Source organism: Mastacembelus armatus, chromosome 24, assembly GCF_900324485.2.
Source record: "Mastacembelus armatus chromosome 24, fMasArm1.2, whole genome shotgun sequence".
Classification (NCBI taxonomy): Eukaryota; Metazoa; Chordata; class Actinopteri; order Synbranchiformes; family Mastacembelidae; genus Mastacembelus; species Mastacembelus armatus.
This window is the reverse complement of record NC_046656.1, coordinates 4,856,131-4,883,285: the sequence shown is the minus strand read 5'-3', so window position 1 is coordinate 4,883,285 and position 27,155 is coordinate 4,856,131. Positions and strand designations below refer to the sequence as shown.

General features: G+C 40.1%; 2 protein-coding genes across 4 annotated transcripts in view; both read right to left on the bottom strand.

Annotated features, from left to right (window-relative positions):
• Positions 1-193: 193 nt before the first annotated feature.
• On the bottom strand, positions 194-12,075 carry tube1 (tubulin, epsilon 1). 3 transcript variants are annotated; one of them, XM_026319349.1, is made up of 12 exons: positions 11,908-12,075; positions 11,657-11,730; positions 10,350-10,402; positions 10,202-10,259; positions 6,781-6,896; positions 5,223-5,344; positions 4,556-4,743; positions 4,292-4,464; positions 3,326-3,466; positions 1,674-1,814; positions 841-1,015; positions 194-653 (listed from the first exon to the last, which is right to left on the bottom strand). In XM_026319349.1, the coding sequence occupies exons 1-12, from the start codon at positions 11,930-11,932 to the stop codon at positions 495-497; spliced, it is 1,425 nt and encodes a 474-aa protein (XP_026175134.1). In that variant the 5' UTR covers positions 11,933-12,075; the 3' UTR covers positions 194-494. The 3 variants fall into 3 exon arrangements, with proteins under 3 accessions (XP_026175134.1, XP_026175135.1, XP_026175136.1); XM_026319350.1 differs by having other exon boundaries at positions 4,556-4,647; XM_026319351.1 differs by lacking the exon at positions 11,908-12,075 and adding an exon at positions 7,129-9,646 and having other exon boundaries at positions 11,657-11,672.
• Positions 12,076-12,956: 881 nt separating this feature from the next.
• Positions 12,957-27,155, bottom strand: part of lama4 (laminin, alpha 4) — a 30,903-nt gene continuing 16,704 nt past the window's right edge. The window contains exons 14-40 of the mRNA XM_026318714.1: positions 25,421-25,537; positions 24,786-24,934; positions 23,785-23,926; positions 23,595-23,688; positions 23,391-23,507; positions 22,941-23,126; positions 22,616-22,755; positions 21,842-22,006; positions 20,977-21,122; positions 20,225-20,387; positions 19,997-20,130; positions 19,500-19,671; positions 19,045-19,176; positions 18,805-18,947; positions 18,384-18,513; positions 17,984-18,121; positions 17,695-17,828; positions 17,235-17,399; positions 16,666-16,819; positions 16,383-16,567; positions 16,066-16,255; positions 15,799-15,954; positions 14,836-14,995; positions 14,174-14,301; positions 14,000-14,093; positions 13,554-13,673; positions 12,957-13,472 (exon numbers count right to left, since the gene is read on the bottom strand). Coding sequence (XP_026174499.1) covers positions 13,327-13,472; positions 13,554-13,673; positions 14,000-14,093; positions 14,174-14,301; positions 14,836-14,995; positions 15,799-15,954; positions 16,066-16,255; positions 16,383-16,567; positions 16,666-16,819; positions 17,235-17,399; positions 17,695-17,828; positions 17,984-18,121; positions 18,384-18,513; positions 18,805-18,947; positions 19,045-19,176; positions 19,500-19,671; positions 19,997-20,130; positions 20,225-20,387; positions 20,977-21,122; positions 21,842-22,006; positions 22,616-22,755; positions 22,941-23,126; positions 23,391-23,507; positions 23,595-23,688; positions 23,785-23,926; positions 24,786-24,934; positions 25,421-25,537 — 3,900 coding nt within the window. The 3' untranslated portion in view covers positions 12,957-13,326. The remainder of the gene's footprint in view (positions 13,473-13,553; positions 13,674-13,999; positions 14,094-14,173; positions 14,302-14,835; positions 14,996-15,798; positions 15,955-16,065; positions 16,256-16,382; positions 16,568-16,665; positions 16,820-17,234; positions 17,400-17,694; positions 17,829-17,983; positions 18,122-18,383; positions 18,514-18,804; positions 18,948-19,044; positions 19,177-19,499; positions 19,672-19,996; positions 20,131-20,224; positions 20,388-20,976; positions 21,123-21,841; positions 22,007-22,615; positions 22,756-22,940; positions 23,127-23,390; positions 23,508-23,594; positions 23,689-23,784; positions 23,927-24,785; positions 24,935-25,420; positions 25,538-27,155) is intronic.

Genomic DNA, 27,155 nt, shown 5'->3' with positions numbered 1-27,155 from the left:
CATAGGTACGGACACACGGTGCTACAGTGGACTAAAGCTTTTTTAAGGAAATTCAAAAAAGAAAAACTGAAACAGAAACTATAAAACCTCATCTCATAATGACACACGCCTGGGATCATTAAATGAAGACAAATACTGTTAGGTATGATTTAAGCTTTTATGAGCCCTGACTTCAGGATGTGTTTGTGCAATAACAACGTGGATTGTGGCCATTGTAAAAGCAGATGTTGACTCATTAACAGCACCTCATAATGTTAAGGTCAGGGAGCCTATAATGGCAAATCAAATCATACCACAAATTGTCTTGTGTAATTCTTCCATTCTTTATATAAACCGTTGCTGTTATTTTTTTAGACATTAGAAATGCTTCATTTAGAGCTTATAAAGGTATATACAAAACATGGCTGTGTGAAGTTTTTTTTTTTTTTTTTTTTAAATTAACCAATACAAAACAAGCAGCCAAAGAAACAGGCGGTAGGACAGAGAGCACATCTTCATCTGGCAATGCTGAGCCTGGGTGCATCGGGCATGAGCTTCCCCTTGGTAGCATCCAGTGAATGGTATTCTTCAATCAGTGAGCTGAGAGAGGAGATGGCCTCTGAGAAGCAGCTCTGCTCCATCCCCTCTACATGCAGATAGTGATGTAAGTGAGCCTTATAAAAAACACAGCAAAAGAAAAAGAGACATTAGCCAAAATTACTCCAATTAAAAAACAATAATGCCCAGAGCAGAAAGCTACAGTTAAATGAATGCTTTTGACATTTGTCACAAAGGATTTGGTAGTTTTACTGTAAATTCTAAACTATCTGCCTCTGGTCTCAAAGCACAGAAGTAAAGCACCTTCTTCTTGTAGAGCTTGGTGAAGCGCTCTCTCAGCTCCATAAACGTGGGCTTTACACATGTGTTGTTGGCCAGGGCTAACAGGGAGTGAGAGTGACCCACAGGAGGCACTGAACACAGGCCAGTTTTCCAGCCTTCTTGGTTCCACGAGACAAATGGCAGCGATGGCTTCAGCCTAGAAAAGGGACAAAATGACATTAAGTTCAAAAAAGTACTGTTGGAAAGTCAGAACAATTTGTCATTTACGCTCCTGAGAGGAAAAATCTGGAGAGAAATCTACTGACTTCTGAAATGGCTTATTTTACAGGACTGAAAAGTGAGAAAACTGCCTAGCAAGATCCTCCCATTTGAACTAACCATATGTGGCATTTTTTTTCTGATAAATGACAATTTATCAGGCATCTAAAATGTTCATACTACAAAAAATGCTGTATACAGGACAACGCAGGCACTTAGGTTCTTGTAAGTTTCATGAAAAATAACAGTCAAAGAGGACAACAACCATGAAATATGGTCCACACATGTCAGATGATTAACTGTACCCTTAAGAGCGTTCTTGTTGGTAACATTCCTGTGCTTTCCCTCCCTTTCCTCCTCTTTTACACCATGGTCACGCACAAATATGTGCTCTCACACCAGCATCTGTTACAGCTCTGCTGAGGAGAGCTGGGTGCTCAATGGGCCAGTCATGAGTCCCTGCTGCCAGCGTTGAAAAAAGGGTACTCATTGAGAGACTGAGCGCGATGGTCAGTATTGATGGGAAATATTGGGGAGGGTGTACAAACTTGATGTCTGTTTCGGTGCAAATGGGGTTGAGGGGTTAGTACTCTGACCTCTCAATGTTCCTGCGGAGATCAGACACTTGCACCTGGCCCCTGACCATTAGGGCACAGGCCAGGTAGAGGCTGTGTTTTGGGTCAGCTCGGATTAACTGGTGGTCTTTGCTGAAGGCATCGCTGAACATCTGATCTAGTCTAGAGGACAAAGTTAAGGGAGACATCAAAGAAAGAAAACGTTAAAATGCTCATATATTAGAATATATTCTTTCCAGATACTACATTTAATCAGATGAATAACAACTTTTGTGCCACAGGGTATATTAACTGAAATGACCTTGCAAGCAATTTCATGCCAAGGGGACAATTTTGACTTTTGTTTATCTAGGGAGGTTCTGCTGAACAGGCAAGATATTTTTAAGCAACACCCTGCTCTGCATTCATACACTTAAATATTCACCTCTGGGAGTCACCCAGTACAACCACCACTCTTTTCAACCAATGAGCCGCTCCACTGGAGACGATGTGGGCGCCATAGAACACACAAAGCCTTATTTTAAGGCAGATGTTGTTGAAGAGGAGGTGGGTTAGTGGTTGGGTGGTGCCACCACCTCACTTGTTAACATAAAAAAATGGGCTTTGTGGTCGCTCTTGTTTGAAACTATGGTACTAAAACTTTGCTCAGATAATTTTTACATCTGCAGGTGAGCTCATGAATTATGTTTTTCAAAAAGTTGGGATTCTTAATACTTGGGAATCTTTGAAAGTACTGCATTCATGTTTATCATTATTTTTTCAGTATTACTGCTTAACTTTCAATCATATTATATTATTCTCCAACAGTGAATCACAGTTCACAGAACTGACCATCTTTTTGATTACTGTATTATCCCAAATATAAGACGTCCCTGTTTATAAGATGACCGCCTCTACATCTGGATTTAATAACAATTAGGCTGTGCCTCTCTTTTTATATGCATTTCTAAGATATCCTTTTGGACTCGCCATCCCTTGACATTACATTCTGACACACCGTATTTTCCTGGCTGCTTGACAGTTGTTAGATGACTCAGCTGCATTTATCACCATGAGTTTAAAATTTGCATCATAAACTCTCCTCAGTTGCTGGTTTACTTGGCCGACTTTTGAACCACTATGTTCTGTACAGTCACTCACCATCATGCAGTCCTGGTACTATAAACGACTGTAGTTCATCAGGTTGCTTCAGACCAGGGGAACTCGTTTACCTGTATTTATTTGGCGCCACCTATTTTTGTGGGTGTATTGACGTAAAAGTCTAGAGCTCGAATATAGAATGACATCGTTTACTGAGATGCATTTTCATCAAAAAAAAAAAATCATATTCAGAATACGGTATTTCTTTTGATTCATTCATTTAGCAGATTTGCTATGTCTTAACATATAATATTTTTGTTTATACTGTGATGCTAACCAGCCCAGCCTCTTGTATACTCAATTTAGTCTTTGTTATCTAGTTTCAAATGACAGTAAGAGCAGTTTCAAGTTTAAGTAAAGGACTAAATTAGTTCAATGCACTTCCAATCAATGACGTCTCCGGGGGGCTTCCATGATCATTTATCACTACAGTCAAGAGGCACATGTGGGGGCTGATAGACCTCTGCAGGAGTCAAAACAACTGCGAGGCAAAAAATGGCTGCAGTGACAGCCAAGGTCATTGTCAAGCTGACCTTCTGGTGGGAACGCTGACATCTGCCAGTGTGTAGAGTGGAGTGAGGCTGGGCACCAGGTAGTGTAAACGAGGGAACGGCACCAGGTTCATGGCAATCTCATTTAGATCCATGTTGAGAGAACCGTCAAAACGGGCAGAGCTGTGACAAGAGAGAAATAACACAGGAGAGTTAAGATGACATATTAGCAAGCTGTAAGCTTTTGGAAAAGCACTTTTGGAAAATCTGACACTATTTTTGCAGGAAAAACAGATTTTTCAAATGATATCCTCATTGTGTAACAGTGATAAATACAAAGTTTCTGTTTATGTCCATCATTTCTTACTAACAAACTTGCTGAACACGTCTTTTCTAATGAGGTAAACCGCACAGTGGCTGTTTTAAAATATTTTTTTAATTACCTAACATCCTTCTATTCTGCCTTTGTTTTTAACACTGCTATATTCCTGGCATATTACCAAGCAGTGACATAATGTGAAATCATTGGCCTTAAGGAGGTTGTGCCTATGTACATGCACAAGAATAAAATAAGCAGAGAAACATAACAGTTAACAAATACTTCCATATAAGACTCGAGCTCTCAATGAAGGGGTTGACGAGTATGGAAAGGACATAAATGTTGTATTCTTGACAGCTGCCAGATCTCAACAACTCAACAACTACGAGAGATTTAGGGCTTACACATGAGGCAGTTCTCTACACAACCACCATACGCCAACTAATTCTCTGAAAATGTAGTTTACCCCTCCAATAAAGAGCTACTTAAATAATCTTTGACCAGAGGATTGGTTAAGACCATTATGAATGGAATGGAACAAATATTTTGACTTGCTAGCACCACGAAAATAAAAAAAAACACCATGGCAGCATGTTCAGATGTAAAATAAACACTGTGATACAGTCCCCTTTCCTTCAGCAGACAGGGGTCTACTGTACTATATATGAGCCTACACAGTAATACTATACCTGGTCATATTGAGCAGCAGATTAGCCACAATGTTATTCATAGCATCAAAGGGCTTCTCTGCCCCCGTGAGCCCGCCCTGTCCAGAGATAACGGTGCAGTTTGTCTTAATTGTCGACCCTGGCTTTCCACCATGAGACATATGTTTGATTTTATTCACAATGTCGACGAGCGACTAGAGAGAAACAAAAAGTTGTTAACATTAATTGTTTAGATGTAACTACACATACAGCAGAGATATTTGAAGAGATAGGAAATGCACACACCTGGTTTTCAACAGGCAGGACACAGTCAGCATGCTCTGTGAGCTCTTTCATGGCCAGGACGCTGTTGTATGGAGAGGTGATGACATCGTCTTCTGCAGACGGATAGATGGAGGTGACAATTCGACACACCTCAGGGAATTCCTCCTCCAGCAGGTTCAGCACTCTGGTCCCCAAGCCGGAACCAGTACCTCAAATTCCGTCAGTGCATTTACCAAAGTAAGTTTTTGCAGTAACCTGATTTATTTAACATCATGAAGAGCTTTGCAGTATAAAGGCAAGGGATCAGAAAACCCTGACCTCCGGGTTATATATACAAAGTCTATATGAGCACATGTGCACATACAGACTTTGGATGGGAGAATTATTACTGTAATAGAAAGGTTGGAGAAAGATGGGAAACTTACAAGCAGTGATGTACTGTAACTGTCAAAATTACCAAAATACAGGTCTGACAGAACTGAAATTAACTGGCTTCAATAAATTTCTACTTGTCAGAGTGGCAAAATAATTGTATAATTATTATAATTTAATTTAATTATAATACATAAAGGCTGGAGTTCAGTCTATAGTTATAGTAATATCCCTGCACTCCAATCAGTTTCAATTGAAATTAGGTCAAGTTTAAGCATCCATGCATGGATGTGGTCAAACATTTTTTGTGCCTTACCTCCTCCCATAGAGTGAATGAGAAAGAAGCACTGCAGGCAGTCACAGTGTTCTGCTGCCTTCCGTAGCTTATCCACGATCTGCTCCCTGTAGGCTGAACCATACGTCACATATCCAACAGCCCTAGACAAGGAAGAAGAGCAGCAGTTTTGTCATGTTGCAGTATGTATTTAGAGTCACAACTAAGCATATTTCTGATTAGTTCATATTTGATAAATTATTCATACATCAAGTGATTAATTTTCTCCATTGGGTTAGACAGTCAAATCTACAAACTTCATAAGTTTTAAATTAAGAATATCAACACAGCTAAGAAAAGTAAATCTAAATAATGTTCTGAAGTGTGATTTCCATACAATGTGAATGTGCTTATGAGACAGATGGACAAAGCAGAGACTGAATTTTATACTGTTAAATTGGTGTAGTATGCGCATGTAGAATTTCCCAGTCATTGGCTTGCCCAATGACACATATATTTCAAGCGTTTTGTTCATTTTTAACTGTAAAGCATACAGCAGATAATAACCTGCCTCATTGTGGTAGATAATACAACTGATTGCAAGAATGTAAGAGTCTAATTCCAAGTATTTACATAAACCTCAGAATGAAAGGCTGAAGATTAATTACCAGTATATGCTGTGATCAGGAGCTCCAAATAAGTCACATGTCTCATGTGAACTCCCTTTCACTATGCTCAAAATGCCATTACAGAGGAGAATCACTTCTTTTTAAAATGGCTAAAGCCGCCCTGTAAAGAAGCACTACTAACCTTTCCCCAAATTACATGTTGGCTGGAGAAATGGAAAAAAAAAACAAACAAAAAAAAAAACATAAAGGTCTGATACTCACTCTGTTAAAATCCTAGCAAAGTGTTGGCTATTTAATAAAACAGATTTTAAATTCCAACTTTCTTTAGTTAATCCCTAAACTTCATGCAGTATAACTACACATGAATGGTTGTAAAGCAGGTCAGTTAGGGTTTTTAGTAGAGCCCAACCGATAAGGGTTTTTTGGTGCCGATGCCGGCACCAATATCATGAAGTAAATAAAAAAATCTGATATCGATATAGCGGCCGATATTATTTATGTGTATATTATAGTATAGTACCAGTCAAAAGTTTAGATACACTTGCACAGGCAATGGCATTTCAATTTGTCCAAACTTTTGACTGGTACTGTACATAGAATACAGTATACATAAACAGAACATAAATAGATAAACACATTTTTAACAATAACTCCAATGTGGTAATCAAATATTTATAATGATGTGAGAAACATATGCAATGGAGGCAGGGTATATAACAGTTTAACAATAAACTTTATTATCCAAAATAAACGGTCTGCCGCTGCCTGAACAAGAGAGCTCCTTACTGAAGTGAGAGTTGGCTGGTCGTCAGTAGCTAACAACGGAGTGCACTCTGCTTGACAAACTAAGTAATTACACCATTTCAAATATTTTACTTGCATTATATGTTCTGTAAAAAAAAAAAAAAAAAAAAAAAATAATATCGGTGGCATATTCACCCATACTGATATATGGCTAGTCTGTGTCTCACCAGTTGTTCCCTGAACCAGACACATCTGTGAGGAGCTGAGTGCTGTCAAACACTTCTCTCAACGGGCCTTGCAGGATCTCTTTGACCACACCCTCCTCCATGTCGACCAATACCGCCTGTAGATTTAGATATGCAAGTATTCAGCTCAGCGCATAAGTTATATGTGCTGTAGGTTGTATTTCATTGCCCTTATACATGAGTATAAGAGCAATGTTCTTATACACCAGTATAGAGCTATAGAGCAGTATATGCTCTATAACCGGTGCCCATGTGAATTCATAATAGTTTATTGCTTTTGTTACAGAATAACAAGAAAATAATGACGGGGCAAACACAGCCTTGGCATACAGGGACTGGAAGAGTTCTTGTCCGGGATGAGAGGGGTCAGCAGTGATCTTGGCTGTGCATCTCCAGATCCTGGAGATGTACAGCTTCTGGAGAGATGGAAGACTGCAGCCGATCACCTTCTCAGCAGCCTGGATGACACGCTGCAGCCTTCTTGGTGAGGGAGCTGTTGTTCTGCTCCCACTTGAGCTCCTGGGTGATGGTGGTGCCCAGGAAGCGTAAGAACTCGACAGAGGTCACTGGAGTATCACAGACGATGGGGGGTGGAGGGGGGCTGGGTCCTTCCTGAAATCCACAATCATCTCCACTGTTTTGAGGGAGTTGAGCTACATGTTGTTAGTGCTGCATGATGACACCAGACGGTCCATCTCACTCCTGTAGGCCGACTCACCTCCATCAGAGATGAGGCCGATGAGGGTGGTGTCATCTGCAAACTTCAGGACTTTGACAGACTGGTGCAGCTGTTGGTGTATAGGCAGAATAGCAGGGGAGAAAGGACACAGCCTTGGGGGGATCCAGTGTTGATGTCAGAGTCAGAGACATGCTTTCACAGCCTCATGTCTGTCAGGAAGTACATGATCCAGCTGCACGTGGATTCAGGCACATTCAGCTGGGAGAGCTCGTCTCTGAGCAGAGCTGAAACAATCGTGTTGAAGGCAGAGCTGAAGTCCACAAACAGTATCCTGGAGTAGGATCCTAAGGTAAGGAGTCCAGATGCTGGAGGATGAAGTGGAGAGCCATATTCACAGCGTCGTCCACAGATCTGTTGGCGAACTGCAGGGGAACCAGGAGAGGGTCTGTAATGTCCTCGAGATAGGACGGGACGAGGCGCTCAAAAGACTTCATGACCACAGAAGTCAGGGTGACGGGTCTGTAATCATTAAGTCCTGTGATCTTTGTCTTTTTGGGGACTGGGACGATGGCTGAGGTCTTCAAGAAGGCTGGCACATGGCAGGTCTCCAGTGAGGTGTTAAAAATGTTTGTGAACACTGGGGACAGCTGATTGGCACAGTGCTTTACAGTCTATTCACATCTCCCTCTTTGATGGAGAGAGGTGTGAGGGGGAGGTGTGCGCAGAAGTGTGGAGCTGTGTAAGAGATCCAGGTATGGAAATGGACATGGGGCTGCTGCTGGTCAATGGCTGGTGGGGGGAGGAATGGGGGAGGTCAGGTTTGTCCCATTGTCTTTCAAAGCGGCAGAAGAACTCATTCAGGCTTTCGACCAGGCGCAGGTCGTTCACAGAGGTGGGGAGCTCTAGGCTTGTAGTTGTGATCGCCTTAAGCTCTTTCCAGACAGAGGCAGAGTCGTTGGCTGAGAATTGCTATTCCATTCTCTCACCATACGCTGATTTAGCTCTTCTCACCTCCTCGCTAAATCTGTACTTAGCCTCCGTGGATTTTTCCCCATCCCCACTTCTGAATACAGCCTCTTTCTTTCACCTGAGCTGTCTGACTTTAGCTGTGAACCAGGGTTTGTCATTATAACTCACCCTGGTGCGTGATGGAATGACACTGTCCTCACAGAATTTAATGTAGGACGTCACAGTGTCTGTGTATTCATCCAGACTGTTGGTGGCAAACCTAAAAACATCCCAGTTTGTACAGTCCAAACAGTCCTGAAGTTCCTCCGCTGGTCCACTCACTCACTGGTCCACTTCTTTGATGTCCTCACAACAGGTTTGCAGAGTTTTAATTTCTGCTTGTATGCAGGAATCAAATGCACCACGATGTGGTCGGACTGGCCCAGTGTGGCACGAGGGACAGTACGATAAGCACCGCTGATGGTGGAGTAGCAATGGTCCAGTACGTTCCCCTCTCTGGTCGGGCACTTAATAAACTGTTTGTATTTTAGGCAGTTCGTGGGAAAGATTACCTTTGTTAAAGTCTCCTAGGACAATAACCAAGGCGTCCAGGTTTATCCGTTCCACACGCAGTATCTCGTCAGCCAGCGCGTGCTGCGCTTCGCTCACATTGCCTTGTGGTGGGATGTAAACACCGACGAGAACGAACTGAGTAGAAGGGCTTGCAGTTAATGGTGAAGGCCTCCAGATCCAGGGAACAGTGCTGAGACAGTATTGTCACATTGTTGCACCAGCTGGTGTTGATGTAGAAGCAGATTCCACCACCTTTTGTTTTGCTGGAAAGCTCCACGTGTCTGTCCGCTGTGTAGAGTTGAAATCCACTCAGCTGTAGCAGAGTCCGTTATAAGATCACACAGCCACGTTTCTGTGAAGCACAAAACACAGGACGTGGAAAAGTCTTTGTTTTTGTTCAGCAGCAGGGTCAGCTTGTCTATTTTGTTGCAAAGTGAGCGCATGTTAAAGAGGAATATCCTGGGGAGCACGGTGCATAGTCCGCGCCGGTGGGGACGCACAAGCACACCTGAGCATTTCCCTCTTCTGCTGGGCCTCGCTTTGTTACGTGCCTCCTTGATTAAAATAGCCAGTAAGTCCGTGGTAGAAGCCAGAAAACTCGGAAATAAGTCCACAGGGGTAGGAACTCTGATATTCATGAGCTCTTCCCTAGGATAGGAGCAGAAAACTGAATAAAAACATAAAACAAGGCAAAGTAGAGCGCACCGTAACACAGAGACAGCCATCCGCTGGGCCATCTTTTTAACACCAAGATAAATAAAGCATTAGACCCTCAGCTTTGATTTTTCAGGGAATATTCTGTCCCTGAACAATCTGGAGAGGACGAATAGCTGGCAGTATCATGTAGCAACCACAATCTGTCCCAGTGATGAGGCGAAGCACTGTTGTGTCATCAGCGAACTTAACTATGTAACTGGATGGAGAAGAGGAGTAACAGTCATGTGTGAAGAGTGTATAGAGAAGTGGGCTGAGCACACAACCCTGGGGGGCCACAGTGTTAATAGGCAAGATGGAGGGGATGTGCCTGCCAGCTCTGATACACTGTGTACGGGTTGTTAAAAAGTCCAAAATCCAGTTGCATAGTGTGGTATTGGCTCCAAGGTTGTGTAGCTTGATACTGAGTTTGTTTGGCAAAGAGTAGCCTTGCACATGTGAAGACAAGAAGATTAAAAAAAAAGAAAAAAGAAAAAAAAAGAAGCTTACTCTGGCTTTCAGATGCTGGATTCTCCCACCAATACCACAGGCTCTCCCGTCACTTTTCCTGAACACCAAAGCACACCGATTAAAAAATGACTTCATTTGGACCACTGTGATATACACTTACCTCAACCAGTGTAGCAGGTGTGATTACCTTGAGTCCACATTCCGGAAAAAGCTACTGAGAGCCTCATCATACAGTCCTTTCTGAACAGGAGGAAAACACACAATAAGAGGAATGCCCTTAGATGGTGTTGTAGGTGATAAAAATATCTGTCTTTATAGGATGAGGTAGGAACAACAGGAAAACGTTTCCTATTAAGGAAAACTCAGGTTTGTTACAGCATGCAGTAGATTTCCATAGTTATGATCATAACTCCTTCCCGTTACACTACCAAAATAAGACATAAGTTGTAATAAACTAGAAATATTCTTCGACTCGTGCACTGGTAAAACTCACTAGGTCAACAAGCAATTCATCTGACTCAATTTCTCATTCATTACCCTCTAGGGCTGCAACTAAGAATTATTTTATTAGTGATCAATCTGAGGATTAACCAATTAATCATACGGTCTATAAAATTTATGAAAATAGTGAGAACCTGCTAGTTGCTATTTAAGTCCACTGCAGTACGATAGAAAAATCCAATTTAAATGATAAAACTGAGAAAAGGATATCAGAGTTGAGAAGCTTGAGGGCTAACAAAAGTTTAACATCTGTGCTTGATCATTTACCAAAGCAGTAGGTGTCTCAGATGCCCAGACAGCCTAATTAAGGCAAGTAGAACATGACCTCAACACTCATCCTTCCTAACATTTCATCTCCATTGTTACACTGACAGATTACACAGAAAGGTTGGTAAAAGTAAATGATGTTTCAAATATTTTGTGATTGTGATGTGACTTGGAATACAATGTGTAATCCAATTATTAAAACATGCCATGTAAGATAGCTGTGAACCTATTTTATAATATTTTAAATATCCAATACTGTGCAAAGGTTTTAGGCACTAAACGTATGTTTGGTGTCATTGTCCTGCTGCAGAATGAATTGGATGGTACTGTATGACTACTAAACACTTAAACAACTAAAGTGTGTCTTTTACACAGTCCAGCGGTTTCATTTTCTGTTGTACTAGTAGTTTTTCAAAAATATGCTTGTGTACTGATTTAACCATAGAGAGAAAACAAATGAATGATGCTAACAAATTCCATCCTTTCAGTCCTGGCAGGGATTATAGGAATATAGTTAACTAGTACTGAGTGGGGATAGATGCTGGTATGAATGTGGGCCACACGCAGTAAGCCCTGATTTAACTTGTATGAACTAATTATTTAGCATAGTGTTTTTCTAGGCCTAGATTTCATTGAGGTTACCTTGGCTGGATAGTGACGGTAGCGTCTTATGAGACTGAGAGACGTTCCTGTGTTGTGTTGTGTTGTCTTGTGTTGTGCACTTACTTTATTGACGTGGGCATGTTCTCGAAGAGCAAGATCCCAAAACCGGCAGCCAACCTGGTTACCACACTGCCCGACTGTAGAAGAGCACATGTTACAAGCTGGCGAGGAAAACGTCCAGTGACTAAGATAACCTGTTAAACTGTAAACTCATTCAGTCTGTACAGGAGCTAACTTGAGCTAACTAGCATTACCAGATCGTTCATTACCTGACAGCTAGTTATGCTAACGCCCAGCTCTATGAGCTTACTCACCCTGGACAACAACTGACTGTGTCATGGCAGCAGCAACAGCAGACAGACCCTTCAGCCGAGCTCTCTTAGCTCCTACTTCATGTTAACATTTATCCACAACTGAAGCTAAAACTTTCTCTATAACGTTGGACGCTTCTTCAAACTCGCGCCTCAACTGTATTTGGTCGAGTGCTGATGACGTATTTGCCATGGAAACGGCGTATATGATTGCGTAAAGCGCGTAAGCTGCTGCACCCTTTAAATTCATGTTTATTTTTAATTGTATTTCTCTTTTTCTGTTATTTACAGTTCATGCGCTTGTATTTATTTCCGCATTTTTATTTATTTATTTTCAGCCCGGATATGCGTTGGATTTTTATTTTTTATTTTGTTTCCATGATTTACTTACTTTATTTCTAAATCTATCCTACTCTCCAAATAATATAAAACGAGACATTAAATAGAAAATGGAAGTGGAACAAAGTTTTGAATACTAATTAACCCTTTAACTGCCCATGCTCCTTAATAAGTACAAAGCTGATGGCTGATCAGTCATTTAGGCAGTCAACTATATTTATCATCACTGACTATTACAATTACACTGGGATGAGAAAAAAACTGCTAAATATTGAATATTCAGGTGAAATACTGCTGAATATTCACTCACTGATTAAAAACCTAGGATTTTATTAGACTGAAACTAATAAGTCAAGCAGACTAGTTAAAAGAATGTTGAAGATGAAACAAGTACAGATAGCATTGCATCTCTTGAGCTGTTATCTGTAACCATAGCTGTTGGGTTGTAAAATCTACTGAATACGCAGGGGAGGGCAGTGTTTTCATGTTCACAGTAAGTGGCGTAATTTAACAACAGGCAACAATAAATAGGAAATAAAACAAGGATAGTTGTATGAGTTAATGATAAAAACAACCCCACTTAACTAATTTTCCAAGTAGATAGTTTTTTGTTAGCAGAATTAAAAAAAAAAAAAATCTAATCTGTATGAAATTGAAGCACAGAGCGCAGGTATCTCCTTGTCATTTGCCAAGTAAACAAGACCAAACATATATGGATGTAAAATATTATTTATTTAGCAGTAAAAAAAGAATGTTTTTAACATGATTGTACAAATAATGTGCCAATGAAATTAAAAAGTGGTATGGCAGTATACACTGTCTTTTCACAAATACACTGTACTCTAAGGATGGTTCTGTACCTAACATCTCACGTTCTCTTTTTACTTTTTAAAATCTGAATAGTTGTTTTATGGGAAATCTCATGTAAAAAAAAAACGAATACATTAAAAACAAAAAACTAAAACCTCTGAAGAATGAAAGAATGACAATTCTTCTCTTAATAGTTATGTTTAACAGAAAGGCACGTTTTTAATGTGTGTGCTCAGTGTTGTATTGGGTGATAGTGATGCTTTGAAAGAGGTGTTATGCTGCTGGGCAAGTTCCAATGCTGACGGCTCCACTGACCAAAGCAGCTTTGCTGAAGGTCACTCGGCTGTTATTGATGGCCAGGTTCCTTATACAGCCCACATAGGCCTTCCTGGTGGTGATGCTCTCTGGAAGGAAAAGATCTGAAGGGGGAAGAGTGTTAATGTAATCAGAAAAGTTTATATCATAGTAGGAAAAGAGGAGAGTCTGGTTTCCTGACTCACCTGGAGCTCCACCAATGAACACTGGCTTTCTAGCGTCTGTGGAGCTGGTATTCAGTGGTGCCTCCACATGGTTGACCTCTGAGTCCACATTTAGCTGAACAATGTTGGCATTTCGGGTCACTAAGGTCAAGCAGAACAGAAAGCATTGGTTTAGCCAAAATGACATATCACATATCACAGAAACTCACATTTTTATCATGAAATTAAAAGACTTCCAGTATCAGGGTGTCACAAAGGTTTCATCTTTGGAACTGTTAGTGAAGTATAACCAGACTAGTATCAGACACTGACTACATTTCAAAAATTTGTAATTTGTGTTTTGAGCAATAGATCACAACAACTATAAATTCCAACTCTGGATTTTTCAACTCCTCAGTATTGTTGTCTTTCATAATATCATTCAATATATTCATTTGGGTTGTTAAAAAAAAAAAAAAAAATCTCACCAGTAATTCTGTGCCACTTGCCAGCACACAGACTCTGTCTTGGAGACACTTTTGTGGAGAACTCATTGGTCCCAGTATTTACAGTGACAACCACCTAGAAACAAACATTAATGTATGTTTTTGAATAGAAGTTTAGTTAACATGACCAGCCCGAAACCTGTTCTAATGGCTTACCGCTCCTTGATGAATGTATATAGTGAAATATCCCTCTGCTGTGTGCACATGCAGTAGCAGGCCAGATGCCACACGGGGGCGCACCTCCATCACCAGCTCAAAGTTGGAGCCAAGGTCAAAAAATTCATCTGATAGAGGGAAACAAAGGCAGCGAGATGATGTGAGTTCTGTGTACCTTATTCATTTTGGAGCTCACCTTGCAGCCACATTATTCTGCCTTGTTTCTCTGGTGTGTGTGCATATTTTCTAAATTAAGCAATTTGTTCGACAGCTGCAGGTCAATATCTTGGGGCCTTCACCTTCCCCCCATGAACAGAGACATAGATTCACTACAGCTGCACTGAGGATATCGTGTTCTCACACCTAACCAAACTCTTCTTGTAAAAGACCAGAGGGGCTCATGAGCCCCCCCCCCCCCCCCCCCAAAAAAAAATCTAATGAGCCATATAATACAACACATGCTTCCATAAGTCCAAACAGTTGATGTATGTGGTATTGTTATTTCGCCACAAGACTGCGTAAAATCAATACAAATTTTCAATGGGAATTTTTCAAATTTAATATTTATACATAATGTTCAATTTCTTAGTTTCAGTTTAAAACTAGATGAAAGACTTAACTCTGCAATTTTGCTTTTCATTTAGAAAACACCAGAATCATACCCAGAACAATGTATCCTCCTTCCTCTGAGAAGTAGGTTCCAGCCTCAGAGAGCCCCTCAAAGCAAGGGGTGACCCCAAACATCTCTGTGACTGAGGACAGCCACTGTCCATCAAGCTGAAGGTTCTTTAGACAGCCAGTGAAGCTGTGTGCAGAGTTTCTCTGAAGGGACACAAAATTTAAGTTTGAACTTATGGTGGCTAAGGTTAGAAAAGCTAATCACTAAACCACTAAAAAACATTAAAAAAAGCCTGTGTAACTGACACTACTCAGTCAATTGACTCATTTTATGATACTTTTCTACTTGTGCTATTGTTATATTACATTTTAGAATTTACTGGTAACTGCTTATTAGGGCCATAGCTCCTACTGTTTAACATAGGCTAGCTTTAAAGCTGCACTTGTCAATATTTCTATATTACCAGTAGCTCGTATAAAAAGGGCCACTTGTACTGACAAACGAAACTGCTATTGCAACTAAGTACATATACTGTACTTAGTTGCAATGCAATTTATTGGAGTATTTTTATTTTATAATGAGGACAGCAACCATTTCAGTAACCTTTCTACTGCAGCTAAGTACAATATTAAAATGCAACATGCATTTACTGTTGACAGAGTCTATTTTGGCTGCATCATTAGTGTTTAATATGTACATACTTTTATTCAAATTCTGAATACAGCACCTTTAAATTTATTAGGTTTACAGTTGTACATTGGTACTTCTACAAAGTGAAATATGTAAGTATTTAACCAAATGCACATCTGTACTGCTCCAAACCGCAGCCAAAGTTAGCAACAAGCTACATTGTTCCTTCAAGAGTTGGTACAGAGCTGAATGGAGTGTGCATATTTAATCTACAATCGACCAACAACCACAAACAATGTTCTCCATATGTTGCTGATTATGTCTGTTGTGTAGGTTTTTAAAGTTATCTCTGTTCCAAATAAACTTCAACTCATACCTGAATATTCTTCTGAGCTTTTCCTGGTGGAACTCCTCCGACATAGAGGTGACCACTGACATGCCAGGATATGTTGCTTCCCTGAGCTCTGTCTTCCAGCACTGTGAGTCCATCTATTATTAACCGTCCCATACTGCCATCACGGACAAAAATAACCTTCAGCACAAGAACAGACAAAGTCATTGTACAGAAGATTGACACATAAATACGTGCACCCACCCATGTATATATGATGTATAGGCATCATGTATATAGACATGAACTTACATCGTGCCATTCACCATCATTGTATCTGTCCTCACTCTTGATTTTGACTTTTTGGTCTGCTACATTGAAGGTGTATACCAGTTTCCCATGGGCCAGGAAGAGAGCCATGAAGTTGTCCTCTTGAACGTCAGATACATAAAAGATGAGGCCGAAGGATGAGTGGGTCTTCAGGGATAAGGAGAAGTGTGACCTGGGAGGAGGAGCATTCAGTAACATGCAGATACATTAAAATTTGTTCAAAAGTTAATGTACACACTAAGCTCTTGAACAGACATGATCTTGAGGTTGCTTTCAGCTTTCTACTCAACGTACAGTACCTGTCAGAAAGGGAGTCTGAGATGCTTGTGTAGTGCTGCCTGCTGTTGGTGATGCCACCATAGTGGAAGGCTTGGGGAGTTGCTTTGGGACTTGATGAGAGATAGCAGGGCTGGATGTTTATCTCTGATGACTTTTGGTTATCACTCCTCAGTTCCATCAGGCCTAGAGGGAGGCTGGACTTGTCCTTTGAGAATGTGCAAGGAATGTCAGCATGGCACAGATGATAGCAAACAAATAATAAAAGAATATATCTTCTAACAGCCAGTGTTCTTTTCTTTTTACCTTCTGTGGTTGGTTGTGTTTGGCTCTGGACGTGTTATCCCTGTACCTTGACAGCAGTGCAGCGGGGGGACGCTGGACTGGACAGTCCTGCAGGGAGGTCTGGACCTTCTCTGTGTACCGCTGGAAGTCCTCAGGCTCAATATCCCGGTCTTGTCTTAAAAAACACAGATTGAAGGAGTGACAGGAAATAGTGCAAGATTGCCAAACATGTAAATGCTGCAGAGATGCTCTCAACACTCTAGCATGCCTTCATAGCAGCAAACTCAATGTCCTTAACCACTCAGCTCACAGCCTTATTTGTAAGTCTTTTCTTCTGGTAGAGGGTGAGTAAGAAAAGCCTAAGCAGGAACACAAGTCAACATGTAAATTAGAAATCTTTGACTGCTGCAGTTCTACAAAAAGAGGATAAGAGAAGAATTCTTGCCTTCTATGAAGCATAAGACAAATTAGTTCCATTCAATTAAACTATAAGGGATAGTGGGAAAACAAGCAGGGCAGTACCTTTCAACGACCAGGGTTGGCCATCCCTGCTCTAAGGTATAGTGAAGTACTACTTAATAGTGCTCTACCTGTTAATGTAGGTATAGGTGATGCAGCCTGTGAAGTTTTTGAAGCTGCTGCTTGGAGACCCTCCATAGTAGAAGGTCTTTAGGGCTGAGTCTGATGAGGATCTTGTGGCAGATGATGGACGTTTCTTCTCCTGCTTGTCTTTGTCATCCACAAACAGGGAATACCTTAGGAGAACAAAGCAATTAGTCACTCAATAAAGTTACCAGGACACATCCTTTTCTTACTGCATGCATGACCCTACCTACCTACCAAAGAGTCAATATGCCAACATACAGTACAAGTAACTGAAATTTGGTATAATCACATGAAAACTCTTCAAATAGGTATGAGTTAAGCAATCAAGTTTTCTTAATCCTGAAAGGAAATAGGATGTAGACATGGCTGGTCACAAACCCCAGGTTTGCACAAAAGACAGTTCCTAACAGGATTCTGCAGCTGTTAAAATTGTGAAGTGCTTACTTCTGATTGTTCACCGAGGCCACTAAGAAGTGTGTCATTCCATCATTATACTGTTTTTTGTGTGATTTGACTCTAATGCCACGGGAGTTCAGCACCACGCCTCCGTTCTCCAGGTAGATGCTGAACTCATCAGACTGGAGCAGGAGAAAATGAAATTATAGTTAATTTACAGCAGCACAAAAATGTCTAAAAAAAGAAAGAACCTGTTCTTGTGCAGAATTCTTGATAAACAACCAATTAGTCTTGCTCAACTAGCAGATTTACAATAAAGACATTGATCTGTGTGTACCCCTTCACTGTAGTAGAAGAGAAGTCCACTTTGCTGTAGAGTTCTGAAGTTGAGCCCTCCCTCAAAGTTGTCAAAGGGGGAAATCTTTGCTATGGATCCCAGGTAACTCTCTCCAGTGAAGTAGGCTTTATGGGACATCTGTCACATTACAAAAAACAGATCTCACTTTTGTTACCTATTACCTTTCAGTCACTGCTCAGCTTACAGGTCAATGATCTGCCAGTAGAGACATAAACTGTTGAGCTCAAACAGCCAATTATTCTCTCTCAACACAGAGAGAAAATCTGTGTGCACAGCTGTATTTGAGTGTGAAACTGTGTATGTGGTATTGATTTCAGGACATACAGCACAGTGCATTATCAGTGAGTATGTGTGAGAACAATTGGAAGGAGCGCCTTACAAAGAACTCCTCAGGACAGCCACTGCTGATGCCAATAGTACCAGGCTCCTCCAGCAGGTTGAAGTCTTTTTTCTGGAACTGGAAACCTTTCACACAGCCTTTCAGGCTGACCACACCAGCCAGCTCCGGCCTGTGGTCACACACACACACACACACACACACACACACACACACACACACACACACACACACACACACACACACACACACACACACACAGCACTGTCACCATCTTATAAAGAAAGGTAACCCAGATTGTGAAGATTTTTGGTCACTATCATTCCTTCAGACTTGGAAAAATCATACCCAAAGTGGGAGCAGAGAGAAAATGATTTCAATGATAGTACCTGAGAAACATACTATAAATGCACCTTTGCTGCATTTATTGAAACACATTTCATTGCGGCTGCATTTAGCTCACCTGGATTTGAGGATGCTGGAAGGGGCCCCACCTATGTATATATCTGAAAATGGTAGAGTTGTTTTTGGATTCTCCATAGATTTTACATGGCTCTTGTCCACCAGTAAGATTACCTTCTTTGACTGATGGTAGATGACTGACACCTGTGAAAATGGCCCAACACAGACAGTTATAACAATAACTGGTTACATATTCCAATTGATTTGGCCCAGCTTAGTAAATTAGAAGGGTAAAATGCACCTCATGGTATCGTGCATCATTTATTTGCAGCTTAGGTAAGTCATTCTCCAACAGTTTTGGCCCATTGCTGAAGCCAAAGTCATACATTAGGCGCAGGAAGCCATTCTTTAATTCCAGAAGGAAAAATTTATCCTGTAAAATAAAGAATACATTAGCTTTTACTTCAAGTGGTCATCCTATCTACTATTTCTAGATTTCTGAATTTTTATTATATTTTCCACAATGTGAAATAAATATACTATGTGATATAAACTGCTGTATATTTATGTAATTTACAACACATGGGGCAAAATTAAACCCAGCGCTGTTTAAGCCCAGGTACCCAGGCTCTCAGTAATATCTCCAATAAGACACAATGGCCATGACAATATGGCCATGATTGTGCAGATAGTGGATAAAAATACATTAGACATATGCAAAATCCCACAGGAGGATTACAAGGGTTTTGGACTTACCCCACTGACCATGAGGAAAAGGACACCATCATTTGCAATTGTTCGTACTGCAATATCAAATCTTATGACAACACCAAATTTGCTCCTCCTCTCAATATTACTGATGAGTGCATAGCCCGTTCCATCAAACAGGTAGCTGGCAATGCGACTCTGTGAGAACGCCAACTTGTACCTGAGAGAAGGAGAAATATGATACTGTAAAAAAACAGCCTGTGACAAATTGAGTATTTGATGTGTCCCCATCTCAGTTTAGACACATCACATCTGTGATTGCACTTTAGCACAAAAAATACTTCTAAATGGGTGAAGGTAGATTACCAGACACCACAAAAGTACAGTATTAGTTAAGGTGAACACTAATTTTGCAGCCCTGTGTCAAAACCTTTATTTTTGTTAGTGTGCTTACTGTCCTCAGTAATTATTTTGTCTTGTGTGCATTGTACCTTTAAAGAATTAAACATTTGTAGATGGGTTAATTCAGCTATGCCAGTGTGTACCTGGGGCATGGTGCTGATGTAACCACATCCATTTTGTGAGTCGCCTTGAAATTGTACAGACTGATCACATCATTGTTCAGCGAGGCCAATTCGATGCAGCCCACAAAAGGAGCAAGACTCAGAGGAGGTGGAAGCTAGGTTGAAGACAGTCACATGTAATCATTCACAGAAAGCAAAAGGATTAAATAAGACTTTATTTGAATTAAAGATCTTTGTAAACTGCATTACCCTGACATCTGGTGGGACACCACCAACAAAGAACACTAAATCCTTGGGGTCAACGTCAAACAGCGAGTCAGTGCCTGGAGCCTCGCCTTTCTGGATGAACTTCTGCTCGTCTGTGGAGCCCTGACTAGGGACGGTCAGGAAAACTTTTCCATGTCTACCCAGCCTGCAAGAAGAAAGCAAAAAGGAGAACAAGGAAACGAAGGCATTTTACCACTAGCTGGTTTTGAAAGATGTATGTTAGTATTATTAAGAACGTCACAATACAATACGTACCTCAACACATGGGTCACAATACAGTATGTACCTTGATACCATTCAGATATGATAACAATATATATATTGCAATACTCAACATCCATTACTCAAAATGTTAAAATAGTGCTGAAAATTCAACGATAAGACTCAATTTTGTACTCTTAGCATACACTCATTTGTACTCTTACATTTTGTAACTTTTGCTGTTCAAAATGTTAAAATTAGGGAAAATATTTCCTGCCTTTTTTGGCAATCTGAGGATTAATCAACTCAGAGCTCAGGCTTAAGTTCAGTTTGTTGGACTAGCTTTCTGGAATACCATCCAGCTGTCACTGAAACAGTGTGAAACCACAGGCAAGGTGTGTACATGTTTGTCACTAGAAAGAAAACACGGTTATAGGTATAATACGGTTTTACTAAACAATGTGCCACTTGAAAAACATATGCTGGCATGAGTGACTGTTCACATCTAAAGTCAGTAACACATTAGATATTACCTCTGCACTTTTATGTAGTTGAAGACCGCAGGCCATTGGCTGACAGGCTTTGAACTCAGTGGGATTTCAACATCTTCACCTCCAAGGTTGTACACATACACTAGGTTGTCATTCTTGACAGCTAGACCCATGTAGTCTTTCCTACCCTATGGTCATAAAACATGAATTAGTGTATTACATCAGGGGAAGTTTTTCATTTGTCCCAAGGAAACAAGAGTCTAATTCTGTAAGTGTCCTACAGTGAGTTGTCATTTCAGCTTGAAGTATAGTGGCTTCAAAAGCATAAACATTCTTCATCCATGTGTCATGCTCATGCTGAAGCCATTATTCCACACTGAAAAGCTTTAGACAAACATTGCAGTGGCAATGAAATCTCCAAGGCAAAATATATTGTTAAAGTAAACAGGGAACAGTATTTATGCAAATGAACTCTGACTGTGATGGCACTAGACTGTGATGCATTATTGTCTTTATTGCATTATTGTCTCTCTTGGAGACCCATTGGAAGGGGCAACTGCTCACTTTCAGAGGCATTCATGGAGCAATTATTCCTGTTCCGATGATCACAACAAAGTATTCATGTACATAAGCTATTCCCTGCCTTTTATTTTGTCCTTGGCCTCTGGGTGTAATTGCAGGCTTTAGCAGGAGATACACTATATTTTCTTACCTCACTAACTTGAACCTATTTGTAAGCTAAATCATGTTGTACGTGTTTCTATATTTGTTAGCCAGGTCGTTTTCCACAAGGTCATTTATTTAATTTAATGCTCACTAATGTATTGACTTAATATTCTTTCTGATAAGCTTTTATTTTCTTGTACTAATGAGACCAAACCAATTCCTTTCTTCTTGGATTCCTCACATTTCTGTCTCCCAGGTACAAGATGAAACGATCCTCTATTGGATCCTTGTCGGGGTCCACTCTCATGAACAAACTGATGGATGTCATGGTCTTCAGTTCTTCAGGGTTACTGTAAGGATGAACCTCCACTGAGGACTGGCCATTGAACTTCATGGACACTTGAACCTGGGACAGAAATCAAACCAGAATGACAGAGAGCTTATGGTGTGCTCAATTTAAGAAGTTGTTGTTTCAAATTACACGAATTCATTTGTTTAAAGTAATGCATGGAAAATGTTCAAATGACCTAACAAGGGTATGTATATATTTATTATATTATATCTTCTTTCATATTTATGTTGTTGTTTTTATACCACTTAAATTCTTTATCTTTCTTTATACCCTGTAAAACAGTGAATAATTCTGTTATGAAATGTTCTCTATGAATACAGTTATTATTATTATTATTATTACTATAGTGTGTTGAGGCAAACAACATGAAGTTCATAAGTGCTAATATACAAGTATAATATTCAGATTTTAGTTTAATCTTAATTTTACTGTTGTGGTCTGGAACCCACTCACTATTCATTTTAGAATCTTTAAGACCTAAATTTATATATGTGTGTAGGTCTTAATGCTACTAGTGGCCATTTCTCACTGGAATTACTTGTGCCATGTTTGCTAACTTTAGCCAACATGAGGTGTAGGTCAAAGTTCTGGAAATGGGAGAACAAGTACATATTTAATTTTGGTTCTTTAAAGCAATTTGCTGACTGAAAGCCATTAACTCACTTTCCTGGCCACACTCCTGGCCTGGGCTATGAGCTCTCTGATCCTCACGATATTGGTGGTTACGTTGTTGACAGGCTTCTTCTCCTCGACCACCTTCAGCTTGTCCAACAGCTCAGGAACAAGCACATTCAGGTTCTCCACTGGAAAACAGAGGCAACACAAAACAAAACAAAAAACTTATTTAAATGTGATTCTTAAACTTAAACTGTTGGTAAAGTAGATTAACCTGAACTGGTTACAGGATGACTGCATTTGAAGTTACTGGTCCCCACAGGGAATTTTTGAAATATCCAACATACACAAATAAGTGTCCTGAATGTGATACCTGCTTCCCCAGCAGAGACAATAGCCTGTTCATAAGCAGCTGTGGAGTATTCATTGTTCTTCATGTTGTTGGCCCACTTCTCCGCCTTGCTGCTTAGTGGGGTGATGGTTTGAAGGACCTCTGCTGAGCGGTTGAGAGTCTCCCTGGCCACCTTCAGAGTAAACTCCAGACGCTGTGGTGTTCTGTCTGGAAATGATTTAAAGGAAGAGAAATTGTGATACAATATGTCAAGGTCTATAGCACATAGTTGATGGCAAAAAGTCTACAGGTATAATAAAAGTGGTTTGGTGTGTCTTCCAACAGTGTACTGGCAAGTTTGGATAATCCACAAACTTCAACAAGAACAGGAACTATTTCTTTAGTGGAAAGTAGCTTAGTTCAGGACGGTGCTAAATTAGACTGAAGACTTCACTGAAATCTCACCAATCTGGACACATTTCATCATCTCACCTGTCTTAATTCCACTGATATCCTGCACTATTTCTGCAAGTTTTTTGGTGTTTTTATCCATAGTCTCTTTGGTCTCCTCGATGTATTTTAGCTTGTCTATCACCTCAGCTTCAACATCTGTAATGTGAAAAATTCAGTAAAAAACAGAGACAGTGTATAGTATCAACAATTAACATGTTAGTAATATAAAATTATGTTCCATACCCATTTGTTCCGAACGTAATGAAACAGATTCCTTAAAAACATTGTCACTCTGTGTTAACAGGTACCCGAGCTGTAAGTTGATTCCAGTGACAGCCTAAAATGCAAAACAAATACAGTAAGCTGAAAGCTAGCATGCTAACAGAATGAATTAAAGTGCATGAATGCTGCATAGTACTGTGATTTAACATACATCTTCAGCTCTTTGACATAAGTTGAGGGTGGTGAGTGAGGTGATATTGGCATCATCAATGTATTTCACTATGTTGTTGTAGACATTGGCAGCGCTTATCGCTCTCTGCACAAAGCCATTGGCATCGCTGTCTCTCAGATCCCTGGGGGAGATAGGATGTTACAACCTTGTTTCCACAGTGCACAAAAATTCCCAGTACTTATGGAAATCATATTAAATCTAAAATGCACTAATCAATATTTTTAAATCAACAATGGACTGAATTTTTACCTGTAATGCAAAAGCGGTTGCTCATAGAAATGAACCTCAAGAAAATGATTACAAAACTGCAGTTCACCTCAGCTCTACAGAGGATTTATACATCTCCAAAGGTTCAAACCTTTTTTGTTTTGCTTTCACTGCTCAAGGCATGATTTGTCAGTGTGTTTTCAGATTCTTTCACTGCCAATAAGAACTAAGAATAAGTCACTGCAGCTTTAATTTCTCTTCAAGTTTTTCAAACTGTTTAGTTCAGCATCATGTCAAACAAATTTAAAAATAGTCATGGTATCTAATCACTTAGATCATGACCTAATGCTGACCTAACCTGTTAATATGTGGTTTGTTTGTGGTCTTGTTTTATTGTTAACGAATCCAATGAAAAGATTGCCACCAACAATCAGTATGTATACTACTATCAAATCCTGTTTTTTGTATCCATAGCCTGATATCGTTCTCTGTGCCTTAGAGCTCCACTGATAAATTTACACACTGTAATTTAGTTTGGCTTTGCACAAAATATTTGCTGAAAACAGTCCTCAACAAATGTGGTTCATCATGAGGAAAGCTTTCTAAAAACTACAATGGCAACCTGTTTTAAGGAAAAAACTGAGCCATTAAAAAAATGTGAAATCATACATCATATTTAATTTTCAAAGGTCCATATCTTTAGTAACAACCACTGGGCATGCATTGTTAGCATTGTTGTACGAATTGATCTGATTATGTAAGAGGTTTCTCACTCCTCCAGTTCATTGGCCTGTCTCTCCAGCTCCTTGGCGTGCTCATCAGCCCTCTGAACCAGATCTCTGTCAGCCAACGAGAGACGCTCTGTCTTCTCCATCAGCTTCTGGCTGGCGCCATCGATCGCTGCATGGTACCCGGTCACATTCTTTGCACACATGCAGACACACATAAAAACATACACATATATCTTACTTGCACAGACAGTCCACTGCTTTAGGACTAGGGGTCACTTTTAATAATATAATCAGAAATAGATTTTTACTGGGACACAGACATATATGTCTAAGTCAACATTATTACCTTAGAATGATTGAAATTCCCAAAGGGTAACTCAATAGAGAGCTACCTGACTAAAAAGGGAGGGTTAGCTTAATCTACAAAAGACCGACCGGCTTTAGAATCTGACACATGCTGGGAATCCATTAAATGAATAAATTCAATGCAAGCCCAGAGATACTGCTACCCCATGTGATGGTACATTTGATAAAACATGTAGTAGGCCATAAAGAAAATCCAAGCATCATCGGGCAACAAGGATTCTGAGATTTTTATAGCTTCACAGTTGAGCTAAGCTTATGAAAATAATATGGTTCCTGGTTATCACAGATCATCATAGCCACGTAGGCCTCACCTGCACCATAGCATCCACTTCAGTTACAGTTCTCTCTGTGTCAGAGATGAAAACTGTGGCTATTTCCAGTGTGTCATTCACAGCAGCGTGGTCTTCTGCCAGCTTCTGTTGCTTTGACTGTGGGCACAGGAAATAAACATGCTTCAGATCTGGTTCCAGTACTATAATTGTTCTCTTTATTAGATAAGTAGAGACAATGAAATGACAAACAGCATCTCCAGCTGGATTCAAATTAGGTGTGCTGCATCTTAAACCCCCTACCAAGATACAATAAAATACCATCTTTGATTCAGGTAGCTTATATCAAATAAAGGGAAACAACTAACCTGGCATAGGTGTCCATAGTTTAATAATACACCTACCTACATAACAAATGTGCACTAATTAAACAAAATGTATGATTTGATTTGTTATTCTCAACCTAGTACTGTGCACACTGTTGCTACAGCTGGTATGCAACAGTCCATGCTGAGGCTGGGAAGAACCCCAGATTAGGAGAGGCTGTGTTTGGTTAGTGCACCATTCATGCCATTGATTCATAACAGAGGCATGGAGATCCCTACTCTTGACAACTAACGTGCACACAGATATACACACAAAGACACACATTCAAAGGCTAGAAGCAGCTGCTCTGCTAAGCAGCAAACTCATTTCAACTAATTTCAACTACAGCATAACAAGGGCTGGGTCACAACTTCCTGCATCCAACCACACATGATTTTAAGAATTGTAAATCAACAGAATTAGGGTCATGGCACTGGAATACCACATATAAACTGGGGGAACTGGAAGGCCAATACTAATGATTCAGCATGCTTTTAATTCATCCACTACCAATCATATTACACTACTGCCAACCATTTTCCAAGGCAGATGTTGAGGTATTCATTAATGTGTTTTGTACAGTATGTAATTCTGGCTACACATATATGGCAAATCTGTTTGCTTACTGTGGCTACACCACTAGCTAAACCACACAGTGTTCACAGAGCAGTCTGCACCCCGTGCTGGCCTCTTGCTAATGTAACAGTCCAAACCCTGCACAGATGGTTTTGTGTTACTGTTCTCTGTACCCTTGAACCACTTCACTGATATGTCTGGCAAATTACAACCAGATCTCTCTCTCCTCCATTTGGCAACTGCAGTACACACAAAGGAGCAGCTCTTTTTACGTTAAAGGCCAGGTACCTTGGTGTGACTGAGGATACCTTTGAAATCATTGAAACTCTGGGAGTGGAGATGAACCAGACAGCACAAAGGAAGAACTTCATCACACTCCTTCACAACAAGGATGAAAGGCTGCAAGCTCTTCAGCTTCAAGACTCTATACCAGGGGTATTCAACTAAAATTTAAAGAGGTCCAGTTAGAGAAAATTTCTTGAAGCAAAGGTCCGGAAGATCATAATGTCTAACTAGTTATTGTGATATATATTTAAGTAGCCTAGTAGTTTTATCAACATCTGCATGTAATCAATACCTGACTGTCAAATCAAATGAATTCAGTACAATTCAAAAACTTTCTGACCATATTTATTGTCATGTAACACACAACTGAACATATATGTATGGCTGTAGATATGTATAATGTTCTCTCATTAACTAAGTTCTCTCTCTTTCTCCGTCTCACTTTACAGTTTCTCTCCCTTTGTTTTCTACATGTATCGCTCTCTTTCTTTTTCTTTGTACTGTCTTTTCATGCAGTGTTGCCAACTCATCAGTAAGGAAAGTAGCTATT